The sequence below is a fragment of the Clytia hemisphaerica genome, unplaced genomic scaffold, assembly GCF_902728285.1.
Source record: "Clytia hemisphaerica strain Z4C2 unplaced genomic scaffold, Clytia hemisphaerica genome assembly, whole genome shotgun sequence".
NCBI lineage: Eukaryota > Metazoa > Cnidaria > Hydrozoa > Leptothecata > Clytiidae > Clytia > Clytia hemisphaerica.
The window spans coordinates 2,522,964-2,547,448 of NW_027104297.1; the positions used below are offsets into that span (position 1 = coordinate 2,522,964).

At 35.1% G+C, this 24,485-nt stretch overlaps 2 protein-coding genes across 6 annotated transcripts in view; one reads left to right on the forward strand and one right to left on the reverse strand.

Moving 5' to 3' along the window:
* The first annotated feature begins 643 nt into the window (after window positions 1-643).
* LOC136817194 (guanylate kinase-like) lies at window positions 644-10,443 on the forward strand. 3 transcript variants are annotated; one of them, XM_067073531.1, is made up of 9 exons: window positions 666-844; window positions 6,085-6,132; window positions 6,384-6,515; window positions 7,108-7,149; window positions 7,666-7,762; window positions 8,119-8,257; window positions 9,059-9,143; window positions 9,544-9,629; window positions 10,150-10,287. In XM_067073531.1, exons 1-9 carry the CDS (start codon window positions 742-744, stop codon window positions 10,168-10,170), a joined length of 753 nt encoding a protein of 250 aa, XP_066929632.1. In that variant the 5' UTR covers window positions 666-741; the 3' UTR covers window positions 10,171-10,287. The 3 variants fall into 3 exon arrangements, with proteins under 3 accessions (XP_066929633.1, XP_066929632.1, XP_066929634.1); XM_067073533.1 differs by having other exon boundaries at window positions 760-844; window positions 6,063-6,132; window positions 10,150-10,292; XM_067073532.1 differs by lacking the exon at window positions 6,085-6,132 and having other exon boundaries at window positions 644-844; window positions 10,150-10,443.
* A 6,780-nt stretch (window positions 10,444-17,223) lies between these two features.
* Window positions 17,224-24,485, reverse strand: part of LOC136817195 (anion exchange protein 3-like) — a 28,341-nt gene continuing 21,079 nt past the window's right edge. For 2 of the 3 annotated variants that reach the window (XM_067073535.1, XM_067073534.1), the window contains exons 13-16: window positions 22,997-23,738; window positions 20,688-20,857; window positions 18,407-18,577; window positions 17,862-18,019 (exon numbers count right to left, since the gene is read on the reverse strand). In XM_067073535.1, coding sequence (XP_066929636.1) covers window positions 17,954-18,019; window positions 18,407-18,577; window positions 20,688-20,857; window positions 22,997-23,738 — 1,149 coding nt within the window. In that variant the 3' untranslated portion in view covers window positions 17,862-17,953. Of the gene's footprint in view, window positions 18,020-18,406; window positions 18,578-20,687; window positions 20,858-22,996; window positions 23,739-24,485 lie in introns of all 3 variants that reach the window. The other variant, XM_067073536.1, reaches the window with a different exon arrangement.

Consider the following 24,485-nt stretch of genomic DNA (forward strand, 5'->3'; position numbering starts at 1 on the left):
TTTCCAGGAGACCTAAAATTAATAATTTTTTTTTTCCAGGAGACTCAATTTTTTTTTCTTTCTAGGAGACGCACAATTTTTTTTCCAGCCAGAGTATCTTAAGAACAGCTATTTTTTTCCAGGAGCAACCAATTTTTATTAAGAACAGCTATTTTTTTCCAGGAGCAACAAATTTTTATCAGAACAGATATATATTTTCCAGGAATCCAATTTTTTTTCGGAACAGCTGATTTAATCCAGGAGTACCCTTGCATAGAACAGACGGGTTTTTCCAGGAGAAACCGGCCTTTGGAACAGCTATTTTGTATTTCCTAGCCGGTGGCTGCTCTTGACTTGTGAAAGACAAGTATTTGTTTGCTTGATAAATACAAAGCCATGTGTTCGGTTGATGAGTTTGTGTGTTTATAGCTTGCCATAGTTGGAGGGATTTATTTACTACTAGCCACTTTATATTAGTAGGTTCGGTTGAGGCAGAATCAGACGTGCTATGAGCATCATACAAGGGCAGGGAAGCAACTTCCGTGAGGCACGGAGGATTCCAATTTCGAATAAGCATGTCTTCCAATTGCGGTTATGTTGTCTTGCGGAAGTGCCCTGATATATAACATGAAAACCAACTCGCTTCTTTCGATTTTTTATTCTCCAAATATTTCCAAGTATGATTTGCTAGAAAACGACCAGCTTTCGAAAGATTTACTCTGCTTAATGTTCTAGGCTTGAAATTGTCACCAAAGTGTGAAGATGTTGGCGGAAATCTCAGCAGTCGCAGTCTTCTCAAGACAACTCTTCAAACCAGGAAGTAAATTCCTCTTGCAACAGATTTTGTCAACTTCTACAAGAGCAGGTAAATATTTACTTTTCATTTTTAACAAAGGCTCAATTCAAAACTCTTGAATTTGTTGATTGCAGGTCTATCCAACAAGGTTTCCATAGCTGATTAATCTCAATTTCTTTTTTGTTTTGACTGCGTTTGGATTTTTTCTCCAGAATCATGTCCCATCATAAAATCCCTTTCGTCATGCAGGCTAGCTCTAAAGCTCTAAAACAGCATATAGTAACTTAAAGACCAGAATATTATGATTCTTCAATTCTTCGTCCCGTGCCCGCCATTAATGCATTATGCAATCGAACTTTTTACTGACCGAACTAATCAAACTGCTATTGCTTCAAAAATTGTGAGTGTTCGATTAGGTTCGATTAATTTTTTTAATCGAACTTTAATCGTTCAATGGAGTTCGATTAGTTTGATTGTTCGATTGGTTCGACAAGTTCGATTGATCGGGTCTGGATTATGATGGGAAAGATCCGAACCTGCGAACAGCGCCAAAAAAAAAACCCGACAATTTTACCGACTTTCCGAATCGGGTTTTCTTGTAAATAAACAGTTGGTCAGACGACCCGAACGCAATATATTTTTGATTGCCGCCTTTTCTATTTTTCCTTTTTTTTGCAAAAGTTCTAGGAATGAAAATAAAGGTATAATGATCATTGAATACTATCCACTGATGATCTGCGGCACTATCAGTTAGCCACACTAGCGTCCCGCCAAAATACGTACCAAAGATTAATGCTGCGAAAGCGCTATATCGTTTACTTGACTCTCAAGCAAAAAAATGCACCGCAAAACTTCTAAAGGGATTCATGAAAAAATAACCCGGCGCTTTTTAATGAAATTAACATTTTCAAAAACTTTGAGAAATTGCCTAAAATTTGAGCCATAGATGAAAAAATTTGAGCCAAGCCAACCTTGAAAACTAATTTGAAGATCAACTTACCAAGAAAAAGATCTACGGGGGAGGCGGAACCCACCTAGATCCGCGCACTACCGGATAGGCTATCTCCCGGAAATTTTGCCGGACCTCAAACAATGACCCATTTACATGTGCGTAATTGTTTTTACTTTAGCGTATAAACAAGGCCTTAAAAATCGAAGCGCTGTCTCGGGAATTGAAAGACAAATTTTGGTTGGTTGATTTTGGCTGCTGCACGTTTTATTTTGTTTCCAACTTTCAAGTTTTAATTAATATTGTCTTGCGAACTTGATTCAGGTAACTCTCATCCTTGTTGTTGAAATGTATCCTGTAGATGACTGATGTTTTTTTTCTGAAAGCTAGATTTCCTAGTGTGACTAACTGACTATCGTAGAACGAAGCTAGAATAGACCTTTTTTTAAAGAGGCAGCTATGTTGAATAATTATATACTCCAGCATAAAAACAATGATACAGCCAGGCATAATTTTTAAAATATGCATGATACAGTAATTATGCATGGCTGAATCATTGTTTTTATGCTGGAGTACATAATTATTCAACATGGCTGCCTCTTTAAAAAAAGGTCTATCGCTTTGCATACTCTTCGCTTGAGAAAAAGATGACAGATTGAAGTTTTTCACACGCGCGGGAGCTCGCAGGCGTTCTGCGAGCGTTCTCGGCTCAATCCTTGGACTGCGCTAAAAATGGTAGACCTAGCTGAGATAGATCATTTCGATGGAAGTTGTTGGAATGTTTACAAGGGGGGGTTTCAGGGGGTACCCGATTCCGCAATTCCGCCAAACCGTCTTAAATTGAACGAAAATTTCGTCACCGAAAATTCCTTTGAAATTCAATATACCAATTCTGAAATTCCGCAATTTTTTTTGCTAAATTCCGTTTTTCCTCACTAAAATTGTCTAATTTTCCGTCTCCGTCAGAGAACCCAATTTCCGTAATTCCGTCTAAATTTTTGCCAAATTCCGCCACTCCGTCCTAAAAAAGGGCCGATTCCGCTCCTCCGCCAAACGTAAACCCCCCCTTACAAGGCTCTTGACCGAAAAAACTAAGAAGCTTTTATTTTCTGATCATCGTTTTAATCTGCGATGAAGTGTTATAAAATTCTTTATAGAAAGTCTCCTATGAAGAGGCTCCAAAAAAATTTAGAAAAAAGTCATTAAAAAGTATGTCATTTTTATCTTAACAATTTCGTAAACTACGTCCACAACCAGCCACAACCACGGAGCTCTGACTTTTAGTTTTATCTTTTGTTCTCACTCATTTGGTTTCCGTAATAAAAAGAAAGTTGTTATTGTAAACTTTGAACATGCTTAAAATCGAGGTACTTCCGCCACAACTGCCTGTACCAATCAAAGCAGCAAAATTTCAAAACAAATTTGTTGTCAAAGAGATTTAACAGTTAGTGAAAATACAGGCCAGATATCAACAGTCCCATGTTTCAACCAATCGTCCCAAGTTAGAATAATTGACGGTACGCAGCTCTACTCAAAGCTCTATTTTACCATTGTAGAATCTCATATATATTTGCCGCACAAGTATTTTTGGCGAGTTACTCGCCTATAAAATTGCGGGGTGATGAAAAATTATGCGAGATCTTAAAAATTTCATGATACAGTAGCGGGAATTCAGATGTTTCTTGATGGCTGCTGGATGTGTAATCTCAAATTCAAAAAAGTTATATTAAACATAATTATCCATATGACATCATTATAATTAGGAGATATAAATTTTGTAAATTAGGTTGTTTTGATTTAAATTTGTATTTTAATGACCAGTCATGTTTGACTCCACTGATGCAAGTTACCTGGCAAGTTATTGGTTTTTTCCTATCTCTCTGAAGAAAGGAGGAATTTGATGCAAGAGTTGTTAACAATGTGGGCATAAAAATCCTTGAATAGAAGAAGAGCTTATGATCATAAATCTCTAGTAAAAAATTGGAGATTTGATATTTCACAGAAAAGTGCTACCAAGGGGTATTTCGTATTTCGGGTCCCATATCTCTGAAAGACTTTACCGATTGCCTTGAAATTTGACGACCTTCTTAACCAAAGGTTGAACTACCACTGGTGTAAAAATGAACGTTACAGCAAAAGTAGAAAAAATGGTTAATTTTTGCAATCGCAAATTTAACTGCTAAAAGTCGCAAATTTTTCAACCAAAAATATATTCAAATCGCTTTTGATGGGCATAAATCTAAGTGTACGAGTAAAGAAAACTCTTCAACAGTTTGGAAAAGATTGTTTAAAAATTCATCTTATCAACTCTCCATACACAATAGCAGCAGAGATTTTTGCTAGATCAGTTTTACCAAACTGAATTTTCTTTGAAAGCAAAAAAAGAAAAATTAAACCCGTCTGTTGACCCCATACTTTGTTAGCACATCAAAGGGAAACTACCAATGAAAACTTTCTCTGATTGTAAATTACTTTAATTGGATTAAATTTCGCAAGGTCAAATTTCACGAGCGAAAAGAATTGTGAAATTTTCTGGGTTTAATTTTGCGAGTCAGAGTTTTGAAAAATTTGGGGTGGATTTAATTTCGCCAATTAGCCTGAAAACAGTTGAAAAATTGACATTTTTGCCACAAATAGAGACTTTTGACTAGTTTCTCCACCAAAAATGTGATTTAAAAAATGTTGTGGCGGATTTAATTTCGCGAAAAATGGCAAAAATTTGCAAAATAGCGAAATTTAATCTTGCAAAAGTTAATCTGTTTTTAAATTACTTTAATCGTAGAAATTTTAGCGAGACTAATTTTAGCGTTTTAGGGAATTTTCCCTATTTTCTCTAAAATAAATCTTGCTTAAACATGCCGAATCGACAGATCGCTAAAATTTATTCGCACGACATTTCTTGTTATATTGCCTTGATACATTTTTATCAATAGGAAGGGTTTCAGTGCAAAGAAATGCTAGAAAACGAATTCAGTCAATAATGTAATACGAGTATTCGCTAAATTTTTACACGCATAATTTTTTGAAATTGTGATACGCTAAAATAAATCCAAAAAAATCAAGATTTTCCTGACTCGCTAATATACGCTAAAATTAGTCTCGCTAAAATTTCTACAATTAAAGTAGTTGACTTTACAACTTTACAACTTTTGTACACCCTAGGCTGCTGATATGCCATCGAAATCTCAAGTAAATCTCGAGGGGGCTTAAAATGATTGACCAAGAGAGCTCTCACTTGAAATAATTTGACAATAAAATATTTTCATAAATAGCAAACTCACTAAAATGATGCTAAAGAGAACAAAATAACATTTTGAATTTACACATACTTCAGCATACTTTGCAGTGTGGTTTGAACCTGAGTTATTCCCTCTGTTAATTATTTAAGTCCCACACCTATGGCTTATGTGCTATAAGAAAAGAGGCAAAGAGAAAAGATTTGTCTTTAAGTCAATTGAAATGATATGTTGGACGGTGAAAAAGAATGCGGCTATTATATTTTGATTTTTCCCAAGTCAATTGAAATGATTACTACTTAGATTATTAAAACACAAAATAGAGAAAACTCAACGTTACAGCATGATTTTAGCTCATTTGCTCATTCCTTGTGTTGAATGAATATTATTGTAACCCTGACTTTAGAAGAGTAGTGTAGTAGGAGAGGCCAAGTGTGATCCTGTTAGCAATTTTTGTCTGGGTAATAAGAAATACAAGACAGGGTAAATTTTGCTTTTGGATGGAAATCATCTATGTCATGATCTCTGCTTTAGTTAAAAGATTTTGAAATACTCGTCCATTAAAATCATGCATATATAAATGTCTTTCTACCATGTTCTTGTTTATACCAATTGATCTAATTATTTCCTAATTAACACAACATCATCTCGTAGATCACTTCCATTCTATGTAGATGTGTTTGTGTTTGATTATCTTCTTCACATCATAGTGTTAAGAATGTCTGAAGTAAAAAAGTTGTTGGGTACTCTGAAGACTGAAAAAGGTCCTCGACATGGATGAAATATTGTTTATCAGTTTGTTTGTTTTTAAGCTTAAGAAAACACTATTTGAACAGAACAATGTTTGTTTTAATAGGTTACGATGATGTAATGTTTTTAAAAAGTCAAGTCCCATCATGATTAACAGATATCTGTCTTTAGACTAACCGTTTCACAGAAACATGAGATTTCGAAATTTTATAGTTGCTAAGACAATTATTTGTTTATCAGATAGACTCACAGCCTTGTAAAAGAAGTTTTGTCACATTTTTTATTTGTAGGATTTTGGATTGAAAGTTAATCAGCCTGAAATTATTTAATAGAACATTGTTTTTGGTATTAGGCAAGTTATCTTGAACTTATAGTGAAGATGGGTGCTGGACTTTGTGGTGGCTCGAAGGTCCAAGTGGCAGGTTTGTTAAATGTTTTTATTGATAAGATCATAGAAAGATTTATCAGTGTTTCGAGATTATCTCTTTTTTTTTTTTTCTATTTATTAGTCTTCTTAGTGAGAGATTTTCATTCAATCTATTAATTATATACAATCAAAGTAATAGAAATAATTTAGAGAGAACAGCTTTGTTTAAAAGTAATCACAGTGAAATGTAATGTCACAGGTTTTATAATGTACATATTCGTCTATTATCTTTTTCTTTGACTCCAGCTTCGACAAGTATGGCAGCTGGACCAAAATTGCGACCCATCGTTTTATCAGGACCAAGTGGTTGTGGTAAATCTACCATCATTAAAAAGTTGATGGAAAATTATCCGGGACAATTTGGATTCAGCGTTTCACGTATGTTACAATATTTAACTTCTGTGACAGTATATAACTTTTACAATAAGAATGAATTTAATATCAGCTCGCGTCACATAATCTGAGCTCTGAAGCCCTAAAGCCATGAAGTACACAAGACTTCACTTCCGAATTTTCTCTCTACACTGATCGATAAAGACGAAGCCGTCTGGTTGGATAGAGTATTGCTTCTCATTCAAGAATTATAATGAAAAGCTTAGCTCTAGTTTAGACGGCCCACTTTTTGCCCTGCCTATTCTAATTGTGAATTAAAGAGGGCATAAAGTGGGCTGTCTAAAGTGATGCATAGCCCTCTTTTGACGTCAATGCAAAGTCTTCTTTCAAACCTTTCCAAGCAAAGATTTTAACAACCAACTTTGTGCCCTCTTTCTGCCTACTCTAACAATTAGAATAGGCAGGGCAGAAAGTCGGCTTTCTGGGTTTAGAAACACTAACTGGCAGCACTCTATGTAGATATTTTGCTTGCTGTCACTCAACCTGATATGTATGGAATGTTATACAAAGTGATGACATTCACCGGAAGCATTTGTCAAGCACCTTTTAATCCATTCTCTTCATTTTTGACCCACAGATACAACACGAAATCCAAGACCTGGAGAAGTGGATGGGAAAGGTAAGATATTGCTTTGTTTACACGTGTACACCATTATTGACGCTTTCATGGAATTGAATGTGTAAATTCTTTTAATCGTGGCGATAATCTTATTTATAGATATTTGTTTTGTAAATTACTTGAACATACAAAGTAATCGAAAAATACACTCTACAACAGTCTAAAACGGGTGAACTGTAAACTGAGATATGATGTTTGCATTATTAAATAATGAAAAAAAAGTAATGACCATATTGTAAACTTTTCACGTTCACGTTTTTTTTTATAAAATCAAGCTATATAAGAACATAAGGCTTCCATGGCCAAAATGAACAAGTTAAGAACATTTTAAGGATTTGCGTACTTAAAACACCCTATTTCTTAGAAGATTGGACAAAAATGCTCACAAAATGGTGTAAAAAGAACATGTTTAAGAACATTTTTAGGCTTAAACTCAAAAAGGTAAGAGCATATCTGAAGGCTTCAAAAATATAGGATGTTCTTATAAAAAAACGTGTCTTTGAATCTTGTTTATAGACTACCACTACTCAAACAAAGAAGAAATGTTGAAAGCGATCGAAAATGGAGAATTTTTGGAAAGTGCAGAATTCTCTGGAAATGTGTATGGAACAAGGTATAAAATAATTATTTTTCATTTTGATTGCTCTTCATCTGACATCTCTATGTCGCGAAAATGATTAAACGTATTTCTATAAGTAAAATGCTTGTTTGTATTTTTCTTCCTCAATAACCCTTAGACTACGAGGAATGCGCCCAAAATAGAAACTCCTTAAACCCTATTTAGCTCGGTCAAACTATTAAGTTCAAGACTTTTTGCCCTATCGATGATGTAAGTTAAAGGTACGAGTAAACCTGTTAAATGGGTTAAGAACAAGCATAAAAGTAGCTTTTCAAGGGTGCCAAAATGAGTACCCTCAGATACCTCAGAATAACCCTCAGATATAATTATGTCGTTGATTCGGTTTTCAGTAAGAAAGCAGTTCAAGACGTTTTAGATTCTGGAAAAATTTGCATCATGGACATCGATTCACAGGGAGTTAAGAACGTCAAGAAAGTGAATTTCGATTGTGTTTTGGTTTTTATCCAACCTCCTTCCATCGAAGAATTGGTAAGTGTTGGCTGTTAGAATCTCATCTTCTGCATCTACTTCAAACTGTGGGCTAACATAGCGTCAGCCCCCCTGTTGCTAGTAGGGGGGTTACACCCTCCAAAAAGCCAAAAAGGGTGGGAGCTAAAGATGTTTCAAATATTTGGGGGACCTAATGTACCTGGGGAGAGCTGAAATCTCGTCATTCAACATGGGGACTTCATCTTAATGGTTGGCTTCAATTACTCAAATTACTCGTGAAGCTGGAAAATTTGTTTTTATATTAAATGAACAAAAGGTTTTATCTTAACCTTCGAACTGCAACACAATTTACATTGAACAACACTATTTTTTGGGTGGAACAAATTTTAAAAAGGTTGAGGGTCGAAAGCCATGGGGGCTACCAAAAATGTCATGAATATTTTGGGGGACTTAAACCCAGGGGGGCCTAATTTTCGTCTGGGACCTAAACCCAGGCTGACGCTATGGGCTAAATATCATAAAGTTAGTTGTAGCAGTATGGTCAATAGCAGTTAAATCTCACCCCTAGCATTTGGTATATTTTTGTGTATTCCCCACATAACTAGACTGTACTATATTGAAACGCAATTTTTAACCAATCTTCACCAGGATACATTGTATCACGTGCTTCAGTCAAAATAATAGAATCACAAAATAGAAAATTTGTGAAGTGAAATATCGAAAAAAATCACAATTATAACAATTGCTAATAAAAAATTGTAAGTTAGTTCTTTATCATTCGATAGTCCCTGATTCCAATTTTTCATTCGATCGATGTTCACAATGTACTTTCGTTGACAGGAGAGACGTTTGCGAGGTCGAGGAACAGAAAGTGAAGAAGCCATACAAAAACGACTGAATACCAGCAAGAAAGAATTTGAATACGGTAGGTCCTCCACGATCAAAGTAGACATAGATTGAGAAGATAGCAATGGAAAGTCTTGACATTAGATTTATTGAAGGTTTCAACTGCCGGTAGAGGACTTAATTATCTGTTTAGTGATAATTGAATGTGTTTAATTCTTTTTGGGTAGCTCCTGCTGGAGAGTTACATACTCCAAAATGCCCCATGTCATCCAAAGATATTTTTGAATGGTCTTTAAGCTCGGGGACCAAGAAAATGTTGCTACAATTTTTAACAATTGCAAAGTTTTCAAGGTAATTTTGAAAGTCGATTTAATTATACTCACTCATAATTTTGCCGGTCGATTCCACTTTCTCTTAAAATATTTCTTGGTACAACAATTAGTGTAGCAACTAGCATGTCTATCATCACCTTTTTTCAGCTGAACTTCCCGATTCGTACCACCACAAGGTCATCAACGACGATTTAGAAAAAGCATATATCGATCTAAGGGATATCATATCAAAGGTATTTTCATATTTATTCAAATGGCTTACATATCAATCTTAAGGTTTGGTAAGTTCTATTTGTGGGGTTGGTCTCCTTGTCGTTTGTAGTATGAAACGTGGCCAATCTCAACGTCAAAGATGGGGCATCCGTCGAACTATTAGTTTTATGAACGGTGTTTTGTATTCCAATTAACGACGATAAATAACTGTAGCTCTCCATTCACATTACGTTAAAAAAATTAGACCGAAATACCTCGAGCCAAAATATCGACTCTTCTTCTAAAAAGATTTTTTCTTTATTAGAAATTATTTTCCTGGTAGTAGGGGGCCAAGCCTGGGGTTCCGTGACATCTTTTATACGACCTAGCCATTTTTAGTCTATTCAAAAGAACAGTATATCACAAGATATTTTTGAGAGGGAGGACGCGGATTAGGCTTGGGAAAACTTTTTATGACCAAAATAGTGACGCCATAGGCAAAACTGCAAGGGAAATAAGGGGTAGAGAAATATGACTAATCTTTTCCTTTATGTTTTTCAGGACATTCGGAAGTTAGAATGAAGATGAATTTTACTGTAGGTTAGTTTTTATTTAACATCAAATCTGGTATATTTTTTATTAGGATGGAGGTACTGTAGATAAACAGTGATCGATCTTTTTTCACTTTTTTGTATTTTTTAGTTCTTTGCTTCTAAAGTAAGTGCACCCCACTTTGATTTAAAATTTTTATTATGGTTGTCAATAGCATTTAGTATTTATATTTTGGTCCCATCAATTAGTTTTATTATTATGATATAGATAGTTCAGTAAAAAGAAAATATTATCTCAAAAACATGATCGTATTTTGCTTTTTGTCCGTCCAATATATCATTCTGATGAACCACCGTGTTTATAAAATACTAAGCATGAGAAACTTCTACAACCTGACAATATATGACTACCTACTCTAATTCGAAAAACGAAACGCATTTTGCGGGGATTAAATTTCGCGGATTTTGCGAAAAGGTGTTGAAAAGGTCTTATCCGCGAAAAAATTTTTCAATTAAATTCCGAAAAATGTCAAAAGACCACTTTAACATGTTTACCGCCATCAAAGAAGCGCTATTAATGCGTATTTTACAAAACACAAATCTTAAAATTTCGCGGATGAGTCCAACCCACAGATCTGTAAAGCCCGAGGGGCTAGATTTGCGGCTTTTATCGAAAAGTGAAGCCTAGGTTTGGAAGGATTTCCTACCAATGTCACGTGACTAAATTATGCAATTTCACCGGTTTGAGAGATGTGAAATAGCGTTTGCCGCCTACTCTTTTTGATCTCGCGCTCCGAAAACAATTAAAATGCTAGATCCTATCCATCGACACGAAATTTAAAGAGTCAAATTTTTGCTTCACTTTTTTTTCCTGGAGAAAGCTTAAAGTTGCCTATCTAGCCCTTCGGGCTTTACAGATATCTGTGGTTCAACCGCGAAAATTAATCCCATGAAATCTTTGTGTTACTTTAATGGGATAAACTTTCGCGGGGATTAAATTTCGAGGATTTTAGTAGAGGGCATTTTGTAAAATCGCTCGAATGTTTTGGTCAAAGCACTTGTTATACATTTTGGGAAAGCTAAGGGGTAAGGGAATCGAAATTACGATGTTTCCAATTTTTTTCGGACAGTTCGGTGTGATTTTCGGACAAATATGACGGTCTCAGGCAAAAATCAAAGGGTTAAAAATTAATGAGAATTTTAGCTCGAGAAAACGGAGACCTGTTGTATATTTTTGGAAAGCTCTCAAAAAATTAGGATTAGAGATATATTGCAAGTATAGGTGATTTCAGTACCTAACTTGAGATATTGAGCTTCAAAAAGCGCAAAAACTGGACAAAATAGCTGTTTCTGGCTGAAAACACGGTTTTCAAGGGTTTCAAACTTCAACCTTAAAAAATCCACCGTGCCACCATAGTAGGGGGAAATTTGTTCGTTTTTTTGAGGTCGCTCGATTTTTTTAGTCAAAGCACTTGTTATACATTTTTGGAAAGCTAAGGGGTAGGGGAATCAAAATAAATTGGGTGCCAATTTTGTTTCGGACACTTTGGTGTGATTTTCGGACAAATACGACGGCCTCGGGCAAAAATCATAGGGTGAAAAATTAATGAAAATTTCAGCTTGAGAAAACGGAGACCTGTTGTATATTTTTGGAAAGCTCTCAAAAAATTAAGATTAGTGATATATTGCGAGTATAGGTGATTTCAGTACCTAACTCGAGATATCGAGCTTCCGAAAGCGCAAAAAACTGGACAAAACAGCTGTTTCTGGCTGAAAAACACTGAAAAACACTGTTTTTAAGGATAAATATCTCGAGTTAGGTAAAGAAATCACCTATACTCGCAATATATCACTAATCTTAATTTTTTGAGAGCTTTCCAAAAATATACAACAGGTCTCCGTTTTCTCAAGCTGAAATTTTCATTAATTTTTCACCCTATGATTTTTGCCCGAGACCGTCGTGTTTGTCCGAAAATCACACCAAAGTGTCCGAAACAAAATTGGCACCCAAGTTATTTTGATTCCCCTACCCCTTAGCTTTCCAAAAATGTATAACAAGTGCTTTGACTAAAAAAATCGAGCGATTTTACAAATTTCCCCCTACTACCACGTGCCAACAAAAGATTTTCATACCACATTGGAGCTATTGTATTCGTTTGGTATTCTAGCATTTGTTTTCAAACTTTTGGCCAGCAAAAGTACGAATAGAAAAAGTTAGAGAACTTTTTAGAAATAAGAGTATTAATCATTTTCCAAAATCAGAGTCTTTCGAGCAGTTCAATTCTTTGCGGACAGTTAAAAGAACTTTAAAAAGACGTTAATGATATTTTGCATCACCTTCTTCTATAAAAAGTGCTAAGTTTTATAATGGGTAATTAACCTTTTTGTTTCAAAGTTTTTTCAAATTGTCCGCAAAGAATTGAACTGTTTTACATTTTTCGGAAAATTTTTCTAAATTAATGTATCAAAAGTTATTGCTGTTTTTCTATGAAAAATTGGGATGGAAAATTGGTCAAAAAGCACTATTTTCAAGATTTTGCAGCAAATAAGCTTTTAGAAAAGTTTTCCGAAAAAATAGTTTTAGTTCGTACATCATCTACCGCAAAAAAATTTTCAAAATGTTTTTCTTCGCCGAAACTAAGCTCTTCAAAGTTGAAATACTCTTCGTCGCGAAACTCTTCATTTTCTTCTTCATCAATTTTTTTCAATTAAAAATTCACTATGGTCAGAGCCCTTAAGTCACAGGAAATAAATTTTGGGTGGCTTACCTGAAAACCGAAAACCGTCTAACTACTCTCGGAGGCCTAATAAACGAACATGTATGTTTATTAATTTTGACAAAGATTTTCCTCAATTTCAAGTGCCTACTATTGTTTCCGAGGCTAAATACCCTTCTTTGAATACATGTTTGTTCTTTTATAAGCATAACGTTTATAAGCATATGCAGGCTCAGTTTTTGGTGCCTAAACAATGGCAGGACAATGGCTCTATTGTTTAAGAACAATAGAATGCTAAGCATAATGCGAGCCTGATATAGTGACAGACACTTGCTTATAAAAAAAAACATGTATGAAGGTTTTATCTATTCGTCAAATGAAAGCAGAATACCCATTATTTAGCCCCTAACCTAACCTGAAAAGACCTTTCAATCAGATTTTTATGCCTCCATTGTCAACCTTGTATGTTTATTCGTTACTCTTGTCTCCCGAATAGAAAAGGGGGGGGGGTCTGAATAAGCAGGGGGTAGAAAAATTGTCTAAATTCTAATAAGCGGGGGGGGATACTCACAAATTCTCAAACCCGAAAGAAAAAAATCAAAGAGGAGCAGCTGCAAATCGAAAAAAAATTGCAAAAATCCTTCCAAGATTCAAAAAAGTTTGCGGAAAATAAAGCTATTGAATCAATCAAAAAGAATTCTAAATATTTCTTTGCATACGCCAAGAAGAAATCAAAAGTGAGAACTAAAATTGGACCACTAATAGACAAAAAGGGGAACCTTACAATGAAGAATAAAGAAATGGCTGACATCCTTTCAAATCAATATGCTAAAGTCTTCAGTGAACCCATGTCACCTGACGATCAAGCTTTCAACACACAAACCACTGAAATATCAGAAATGGTAGTCACTGAAAATGACATAATGAAAGCCATTGACGAATTATCACCATCCTCAGCTGCTGGTACAAATGGTTTCCCAGCAATAGTCCTGAAACAATGTAAAGAAGAATTAGCCATCCCATTGTGCCATCTATGGAAAAACAGTCTGGAAAAAGGAATTGTTCCAAACAAATTGAAAAAATCAACTATAACCCCAATCTACAAAGGAGAAAACAAATCACTGGCTGCAAACTACCGACCAGTCGCTTTAACATCACACGTTATAAAGATCTTTGAGAAAGTCATCAGAAAACACATTGTCAAACACATGGACGAAAATAGCCTTTACATGATCTTATATTAAACTTACTCGACAAAGAGACCAATGTAGATGTTGTTTACTTAGACTTTTCTAAAGCTTTCGATAAAGTGGATCATTCAATTGTTCTGTCAAAATTCAAAAGGCTAGGAATAACTGGTAAAATCTATAATTGGATAGAGTCCTTTTTGAGAGACAGGCAACAAACTGTAGTGGTTAATGGTGTGAAATCAAACAACCAAGAAGTTACCTCAGGTGTTCCACAAGGAAGTGTACTTGGACCCCTGATTTTCCTGATACTCATTGGAGACATAGATGAGAATGTTATCCAATCTATCGTCAAGTCCTTTGCAGATGACACTTGCACAACCAAGTCAATAAAGAATGCTGAAGATGTAAAAATATTGCAACAAGACCTTCAGATTTTATATCAATAGACAATCGCAAACAATATGAAATTGAATGATGCAAAATTTGAATTGCTACGTTATGGCTCAAATACAGAAATCAAAAATGAATCTCACTATACCTCACCATCAGGAGATAAAATTGAAGGAAAGGAATATGTTAAAGACCTGGGAGTTCTTATGTCCAATGATTGTCTATTTAAACATCAAATTGAATCAATAAGAGAAAAAGCCAAAATCATTTCTTGGATATTACGTACCTTCACTTCCCGCTCTACACATACCATGATCACTCTCTATAAATCACTTGTGATCCCCATACTGGAATATTGCTCAGCGTTATGGAGCCCCAGTACTATTAGTCTTATTCAAAGACTTGAAGAGATCCAGAAATCATTTTTAAAAACAAAATAAAAGGAACACACACCAAAAATTATTGGGAAAGTCTAAAGAAGCTTAGAATATACTCACTTCAAAGAAGGAGAGAACGCTACAGGATCATATACACCTGGAAAATATTGGAAAATCTTGTGCCAAATATCAATGATTGCTTCAAATCTAAAGACCATCCAAGATTAGGACGAATGTGTTTTAGCAAATACGCCGGTCCAAACAATTCAAAATTACGCGACAGTACCCTGACTATACAAGGAGCAAAACTTTTCAATGCAATGCCAAAGAGCACTAGAAACTTGAAAAATTTAACTGTTGACAAATTCAAAAATGCACTTGACAAACACTTGCAAAAAATTCCCGATGAACCCCAAATCCGTGGTTATACAGGGTGCAGGAGAGTTGACTCAAACTCAATTTTAGACATGAAATCTCTCTGCTGATCCATTTCTTCCTTCAGGAATTATGGATTGAATGAAGATTGTGGTGTGGATCAAAAGATTCTTGCCAGAGCGGTACGCTCAAACACATCCAAAAGTATCCAAAAGTAAGTAATAAGAGGGGGGGGGGGTAATTTGAAGACAGAATTTTTTCTAACTGGTATCAATTTCAACAACAAGTTTAAGGTCTATCTACACTGTAATAAAATATTGAATTATTCGAATTTAATTAGCGGGGGGGGGGGGGGGGGTGGATTTTTTTGTCTCTTAACAATTAGCGGGGGGGGACGTCTATTCGGGAGACAAGAGTACTGTACATTTATTAGAAACTCGAGAGTAAGTTCCTCCGAAAATATCTTTGTTTGCTCAAAGGAGTGATGGTCAAGTGGTCAAAGGCGTCAGCGTCTCAAACCAGGGACTCGCGGTTCGAATCCCTGCTCCTTCCGATGTTCCGTTTAGTTCATAGATATCCGAGCCGGCTGGCCGTGGACCCCGTGAAAACAATCGAAAGACTGTCTAAAAGTCCTAGATTACTGGGCTATCCACGTAAAATATCTACTCTTCCGCTATTTGCCAAATTTAAACAGGGCTTTAAAACAAGTTTTTCGCTTAGGTTTTAGAGTGGGCGCAACCTGAATAAAACTTTTAAAATCACTAACTTAAAGCGTAAAAAGTCGTCAGAAAGATTGGTGAGTAGTTAACCTAGCCTGGATATCCAGCCCGTAAACTCTTTTTACTAAACTCCTAGATCGTCTGCATTCTGATCTGAGGATGATTATGCGGATATTCTGATTGGTTGGGTCCAAGCGAATCAGAGATCTGAATGGTGGCCTACCAATAATGGTAGGGAAGAAGTGGGAAGATCAAAACATGGGAATTTTTAGATGTTCTGGTTGTTTTCTTTTCATACTTGCTTAGATATCTTGTTTTAATTTTCTTAATGACATGGTTGCACCAAGTAAAGAACTAAAGGTATATCTTTATTTTGCTTCAATTCTTCTTTTCTGTTTGCCAATTTTGTAGTGCTATTTTGGGTTGGAAGTTTTGTTTCAATAATTTTTTTTCTCCAAAATTCACTTTGCACTTTCTGTCTAACAGACTTTCCACCACACTGTCTATATTTTATGGTCAAGCAAGGCTGCCATTCTAAATTGATTTATCACTGCTGGGGTACCATCTTGAAATTATGCATGTCGTTATGTGCATATATTTATTTGCAGCCATGGGATTCATGCAGGAGAATCTGTCAATAGGGGTTCACCTGATTTCTAGGTGAACCAAGCTCTATAATTTTAGAACTTTGTCTGGCTGAGGTAAAAGTTATTTTTTCTAAAATTTTGAGATTGGATATCCAGGCTATAGTTAACCCCGTCTTTCTGTCCACCGACTTCTACTTTCGCGAAAATATAAACATGTTAAATCGAACGCTCGTAATTCATAGGACTTGATTTTATATATATTCTAATAAATATACTTTTTCAGAAAAAAAATGTCATTTATAATTTTGAGTTTTACAAGTAAAAAGGCGAGACCAATTTAATTTGTTGTTCTACGGGCAGATCGTTAGAAAAATATGGGTCGGTCGGTCGGTCGGTCGGTAAAATAAGAATTTTTCATTTATCAGGGTTGGTAAGGTACTGAAAATATTTTCCAAAAAATATCTGGATCAAAAGTTCACTTTTTTATCTTCGATGAAGATCATAATAAAATCTTAGTGTATGGAATGCTTGATTTTCTAAATTTTCAATTTCTTGAATTTAATTTCAACTTTATTCAAATTTAATTCTTACAAATAACTAGTGTGTGAAATATATTTTAGTGGAAGTTCAATATGATTATTTTTTTGATTTTAGCAAAATAAGGTCGGTCAGGCCCGTAGAACAACAAATTAAATTGGTCTCGCCTAACGAGTATGCATATAAAATCTATCACTGAATACCAAAAATATCTTGATTCAAGAAAAGGAAAAAAACACAAAATATCTCGAGCTCAAACATTAACGGTATTCAAAATAACTTGCAAAATATACTTGTATCTTATAAAATGTCTTTTTTGTTCTGTCTATGCACTACTTACAAAAACCGTCATCAAATATATATTATATTACATTTGAAGAACAAAACAAAAATTATAGCCTGTTAGACGAAAACCGCTTTTTTATCGCAGTTTGGGTTTGGTTTGTGGGAACGTAATGGCTAATGTTATTATGCATAAAGCACGAGAAACAGACAATCAAACCTTATTATGGACTTTGAAACCTGAGCAGCTCATGTCTATCCATGAACTGCAGCAACGTGATAATCTGAATTAAATGATTCACAGCAGGTTGGAAATTTGCCGTGTTCGTGTTTTAAAATATGGACAGGTATAAGGAGAAACAGTACACGTTGATGACTATGGTCTCTGGATGGAGCATAGAATAGATAGAATCATCTAGATAGAATCATCTGCAAATTTATTGTCAATAACCCTCCGCTATATTGGATAGCCATGATGAGAACTTTTGCATAAAGTATACATACATTGTCTTTTATTCGAGACACGTCAATTTGAGAGCAGGCGATAACTCGCGGTGGCGAGAGACGGCAGATGGAGCAGTTCATCATCAAGGCAATATGCCGTCATGTGCATCAACAAGGCAACATGCTGTCATCTTCATCAACAAGGCAAGATACCACCATATTCATCGTATTCATCAAAATCACCGTCATCTTCATTGTCCAGCTGTACGAATGAGAAGAAAAAATTGGATGTTATTGTATAGTCGAACGTGCGCACCGCATGCACTGGGTTCAGCCTCAGTATTTTTCAAACAATTCTGAAGCCCAAATGTAGTAAAAGTGACAAACTTGTTTACAAGCTCGCAAACCTAAAATTTTGAAATATAATGCAAATCCAAACTGATCTCCAGGCTGCTTGGAGAACTTTAGACGAAAAACGTTTAAAACATTTGCAGGTATTCAACCCAAGCCGAACAATTTTTTTGTGTCAAGGCTGCTCCAAAGCTACGAGATATAAACACAGCCACAAGAAAAGTATTCTCAGATTTTTTTCAATGGAAGCTGAGAATAACCAACACTATTGTACAAATCTAATAAAGTGTTTACTTACGTCTTCGAGTTCATCTTCGGTGAAATATCTTTCGATAAACCTCCTCAAGAAGACCATACCAATGATGATGAAAGGGAACGCTGGTGCTGCTGGACTCAACTTACAAATGATCAGGAGAAGTAAACAAAACACTTGAATCATGGTGTACCATAACAAACTTCGGTATGTCACCTACACAAATGACATAAAAAGAAATGACATTGGTTGACGAGCCAGGAAATGATTTTCAAAGTTAATTTTTGCTTATTGAAAACTAGTTTGACCCTTTCTGATTGAATTCATTTTGAAGTCATTTTTAAGCCATCAAAAATAATTTCGGCTTGGTGTTAACTCCTTGACGTCCCACCAGCGAAATTTTGTTCTCTCAGGAACGATTTTTTCGGCTGCCAGTAGTTTTGATTGAAGACCTACTGTAATTCAAAAATCTGGCATGCTGAAAAGATAGAGCTTTGAAAGAGCTTTCCGACGGTATCAAATATTAAGGGCTCTGACCATAGTGAATTTTTCATAATTGCCGTGTTTAAAAATGTGTTTTCTGACTGATGTAACCAACAAAACTATAGCATGTTATACATTTTCTATTATTTTTTTTTTTTTATTTATTTATTCTTTATTTAAAGTTGGGTAAAAACCTGCTAGAAAATACAAAAGTAAATTCTAATTAAGTCCAACTGTCGTAAAAATATTATATAAAAGCTATTAAAATAAAATCCTAAGAAAAAGAAAACGAAAAACTATTTACAATTTTTGCATGTGCATTTGGAAAGTATATCGCTTTCGTTTAGAGCTTTAAGAAAAGTGTTAAGATCATCGTTTGATTTAACGGAAGATGGTAGTTTATTCCAAGAAGATACAGCTCTAAAGTCAAACGTATTGACTCCAAAAGCACTGTTATATTTTTTATATGATGGCAAGATTAGAGTATGACCGGAACGAAGTGTATAACGAGATTGCAAGGTTGTGAATATACCATGCATAATACGCGGCCCAAGGCCATGCGTAGATTTAAAAACTTCAGTTATGAGGAGTTTAAGATTTCGTGCATGAATATCTACAGAGTTGCAATCAGTTAATAAGGTACCATAGTTCGAGATTGATTTATTTTTCAGAGCACAAAGTGCTCTGTGATGGCATTTCTCAATCAGGCTATTTCCCCCCTTTCCACAGAACATCCAAACAAGTGGGCAATAATTAAAGGGTGAAAGAATATAAGAGTTAACGAGAAGTTTTGCTTTGTCTTCCGATAAGAAATTTCTTACCCTTCTTAATGCCCGGAGTTTTTGGTTTGATTTTTTACATAACTCGGTGATATGAGGAATGAATGACAGTCTGCTGTCAATTTTTATGCCCAAAAGCTTAACAACATCAACACTTTTGATGTTATTTTTTTCTATCGGAAGAGAAAGATTTGTGTTGAAGGTGCCGGGATATATAAGTTGAAATTTTGAGGGATAGACAAACTATTCCTGAATCTGAAAATTCAAAAATTGCATTGAAAAAGTTTGATGAAGAAGAAAATGAAGACTTTTGCGAGGAAGAGTATTTCAACTTTGAAGAGCTTAGTTTCGGCGAAGAAAAAACATTTTGAAAATTTTTTCGCAGTAAATGGTGTATCTTTTACCGAACAATAAAAATTTTTGCGGAAAATTTTTGTAAATGCTTCTTTGTCTCGAAATCTTCAAAATAGTGGTTTTTCATCAATTTTTCATCTGGACTTTGCTTAAATAAACAGTCATAACTTTGACACATCTTTTTAGAAAAATTTTCCGCAAAATTTAAAATAGTTCAATTCTTTGCGGACAGTTTGAAAAAAGTTCGAAACAAAAAGGTTAATTACCCATTAAAACTTAGCACTTTTTATAAAAGAAGGTGATGCAACATATTATTAACGTCTTTTTAAAGTTCATAACGTCATTTTTGCAATCAAGTTCTTAATTACTCTTAAGGGATTTGATTAAAAAGCAATTTATAAAGGCAATTCTTTGTTAAAAGTGTTAAAGAATCTAAAACATAACTTTTATGTTTCAGATACTAAAATCAATTTTCTGACTATGGTCAGAGCCCTTTAGCTATCACCAAAGCCGAGATAATTCGATTCAAAGCGAAGTTTAAGCATTGAAAATGAGAACGTCAAGGAGCTAAATATTTCGGGAAACCCAATATTTTGGCTTGAGTTTGGCAAACTCCTATTCTTTAAAATTTTGAAACCCTCCGATTTTCAAAATTGTTGGCACATTAATAGTAAAGGTTGTATAAGATGACGTAATGGTTCAATACTTACGTTCCGGATATACTTTCTATTGGGGTGATATTTGGAAGGGACGAAGATCAACTTCAATTGTTCGATGAATTGGATGCCAGAAAGTGAGGTGAAACCAAGATAAAAGAAAACTCCATAACAAACAGCCAATGGGATCTCTTCTATCAAAGGGTATGCCACAACACATATACCTTTAAAGAAAAAGAATTGCTTTAAAGATGTACATTTTTTCCCTTTAGAACCCCCTTCCAAAACATTTGAAAAAATCAGCAATTTTCCCTCCATATTTTAATAAGTTCAAAGGGCCCTGAGGAAGGTTTCCTAAATTCGTTGTCTAGCAGAAAAAATTGTGAAGAAAGGGAGGGTAAAGCAAATTTCAAAAATCATTAGGACATATCTAATCTAAAAACGATCGACAAAATTTCCTTGCAGGAATCTCAAAGAATGGGCTGTTCCATAAAAAAAACATACATGGGGTTGGCCGAACTTTTTCAAGTCAAAATAAAATCATTGAAAATGTGTGTTAATGGGATAAATTTTCGCGGGGATTAATTTTCGCGGATTTCGCGGATTTGGGTGCCCTCCGCGAAAATAAGTCCCATTGGATATTTGAAAAAGGACCATCCGCGAAAAATTGGAATTTTTTTTTGTAATCCGCGAAATTTCTATTTTTATCGTTTTTTATTTTTTTTCTACATGAGCACGCAACCCTCGAAAAAGGTCAAATCCTCGATATGCTAGACTAGTAAACTAGTCGGTTATTACTTATAACCTTATAATAAAACTGTCAATCAAATAATGTAAACACTAATTAAATATTCAGCGCGCGTGAGAGAAAAGGAAAATAACCGACTAGAAGCTACTTACAACGCTTTTTTTCTTCACTTAAAATCGTAAGGAGAGACATACAGATTTCTGTATGTCTGACCCGTGCGGGATTGCATTTATTTTTCTTTTCGTTTATTGCGTTTTTAGAAATGCTCATTTATTTCTATGTTCCCATGTTCAATGTTACTATGAAATATCATTTAGTCAAAAAAGTTGGATGGATTCTCAAAAACCTAAAAAAAAGTTTTTTGAGGGAAGTAGCTTCTAGTCGTTGAAATTTAGAAAAGAGACGCAACTTTACCCCTTCGATTCTTTTTATTTGGAGCTTGATTTTGTGTATACGAGTCTGTTTTCAACGACTAGTTTACTAGTCTATCGATATGCTTGTTAGCAAAAAATCGTTTTCCTCAAAATTTGCTTCACAAATTTACAAACTTGGAAGAGGTATTGGAAAAATTTTTATCTAAAGTGATCGCTTATTGTTAAAAGCTTTTCAATGCAAGAGGGTAATCCAACTGGATTAAATTAAACATTTAAAAGGATATTTAAGATTTTTTCCCAAATAGGCTGTGAAAATTTAGCTCCGCACCATAGAAGTTCAAATTCAATTTTTGATAGTTGTTATACATATCTCCTCGCCCTATTCCAAAACACCCTCTTATTACTTGAAAAAAAAATTCTTAATTTTCCTGGAAAATTTTTATTTCAATGTTTTGACCCTTTTCAAAAATTTTAATTTGTACCCCAATCCGCGAAATTAAATCCCCGCGAAAAATCAGGAAATCCCTCATCCGCGAAAATTAATCCCCGCGAAATCTTAAAATTTCGCAGATGAGCTCAACCGCGAAATTTAATCCCCGCGAAAATTTATCCCATTAAAGTACCCTTCGAAAAATTCTTTTTATACCTTTAAGCGAGGTAGGACGAACTAAAATCAGTTTTTTACCACCCTGGAACTTATAGAATAACTTTTTACCCCTTTGGAAAAATTAAAAAACATCCCCTGGAAATTTTTCTCCGATTACTTTAATGGGATGAATTTTCGCGGGGATTAAATTTCGCGGTTGGGCCTATCCGCGCGAAATTCAAAAATTTCGCGGTTACTTGATTTCGCGGGTGGCACTATTGAATGTCAATATTTTCACGAATTTTGACTTTCACTGTCAAATCAAACATGTTGGTTGTTAAAATACACATTATTTGCGCCTCTTTGATTCAGGTAACCATTCAAAAAGTATTTTTTTGACATATTTTGACTTTTGTTAAGAAATATTTCGAGGATCAGGCCCTTCCAAATTTCCATTGTGACTTAATTTCGCGGATTTTCGCGGATGACACCCAAATCCGCGAAATCCGCGAAATTTAATCCCCGCGAAAGTTTATCCCATTAAAACACCCTCTGGAAATGTTCGTCCACCTCACTTTATGGATATAAAATGGATAGCCCCAATGTACAGCTAGAGAATAACTTTGAAGACAGAGATGTTTTGATTTCAACTCACCAATCAAGATATGAATGCAGATGTTCGTCAACCGTTGCTCGTGTATTCGCAGCAAATATGGCCGCTCACCAGGGGCATGGGAACGACTCATCACGGCTAAAGCGTTCTGATGTTGGACAGCACGCACTGTAGCAGCACACATCCACGGTAAACCCGTGATGGAACACAGTCCACAAATGAGGCCCATAACAGCCAGGTCCATATTATAACCTCCTCCTTTCTTTAATTTATTCTTCCGTTTGTTCAACACAACACCTGTTAATTCAGTCTCCATAAAAAGTAAAATACTAACACAAAGCGCCGGCAAAAATGCGGCAATAATCCAATAACCGTTCAAGCCGAACGGAGAAACGTAAAAATTCTGTCGATCGTCTCTGGTCGGTTGTATTCCTTTCTTGAATTTTAATTTAGGTACGTGTGACACATCATGTGCTATAATATTGAGTACGACCATGAACACCATGGCAAAGGGGACACCAAAATCACTCAACACTCTACGCGCTTTACTGGAAAGAAAATGACTGACCCTCAACATGCGTAGATAGTACGCGATATAAAATGTTCCCAGTAACAGCAAAGTGGAGATTAAAGCGACATTAGGGTCCCTGTACGAGCATGGTGAAGATGTTGGGTCGACAGGCGAAGTGATGTTGGTTATATTACTGTTCAGTGTGAAGTTGGAGGTTAAGGTGACTCCACCCTTCAGCTTATCGTAATCCATAAGTGGATTCTCTTTGAAAGTCTGTGAAAAGAAGAGTGAAAATAAAAGTGTGAATCAATGATCAGAAAGAAATACTTTAATCGTAGAAATTTTAGCGAGAGTAATTTTAGCGTATATTAGCGAGTCAAGAAAATCTTGATTTTTTTTGGATTTATTTTAGCGAATCACGATTTCAAAAAATTTCGCGTGGATAAATTTTAGCGAATACTTGTCTGAGAAAATTTCGCGTGGATTAATTTTAGCGAATCGCCATTTCCAAATAACTTTTTGAGATGTATTTTGGTGAAAGTTCGAGATATAACGGAGGTTCTAGATAAGCGTGTGTTTTTAAGCCTACATTTTCTTACAGAACTCTAGGGACCGACAAAAATAAATATCTTTATTAGTTTTCGCAAAAATCGTAAAAAAAAAGAAGAAAAAAACTGGATTTATTTTAGCGAATTGCGTTTTTGAAAATTTTTTAGCGATCTGTCGATTCAGCGTGTTTTAGCGAGATTAATTTTAGCGAAAATAGGGAAAACTCGCTAAAACGCTAAAATTAGTCTCGCTAAAATTTCTACGATTAAAGTATTATACTATAGGCACCTTAGGTCAGACGCAAAACTTTTCTAATATAAGATACAGCTACTCCTGGAGGGGACAGGCAGAGTTTACCAACAGACGGTATGTGCGCAGGTCGAGGAAGGTTTGTGTTTACAGCAATTTTCAAAGGTTTCAAATGAAAAATAAATGATTGGTTTATTTCGGCCTGTGGCCATTTGTAGAAAC

What these genes read in the sequence shown, in the direction of transcription:
- LOC136817194 (XM_067073531.1), top strand. Translation starts at nt 742, where the DNA reads ATGTTGGCGGAAATCTCAGCAGTCGCAGTCTTCTCAAGACAACTCTTC. An exon ending in CTCGAAGGTCCAAGTGGCAG is followed by an intron (nt 6,133 to 6,383) that starts GTTTGTTAAATG and finishes CTTTGACTCCAG; the next exon opens with CTTCGACAAGTATGGCAGCT. An exon ending in ATTTGGATTCAGCGTTTCAC is followed by an intron (nt 6,516 to 7,107) that starts GTATGTTACAAT and finishes TTTGACCCACAG; the next exon opens with ATACAACACGAAATCCAAGA.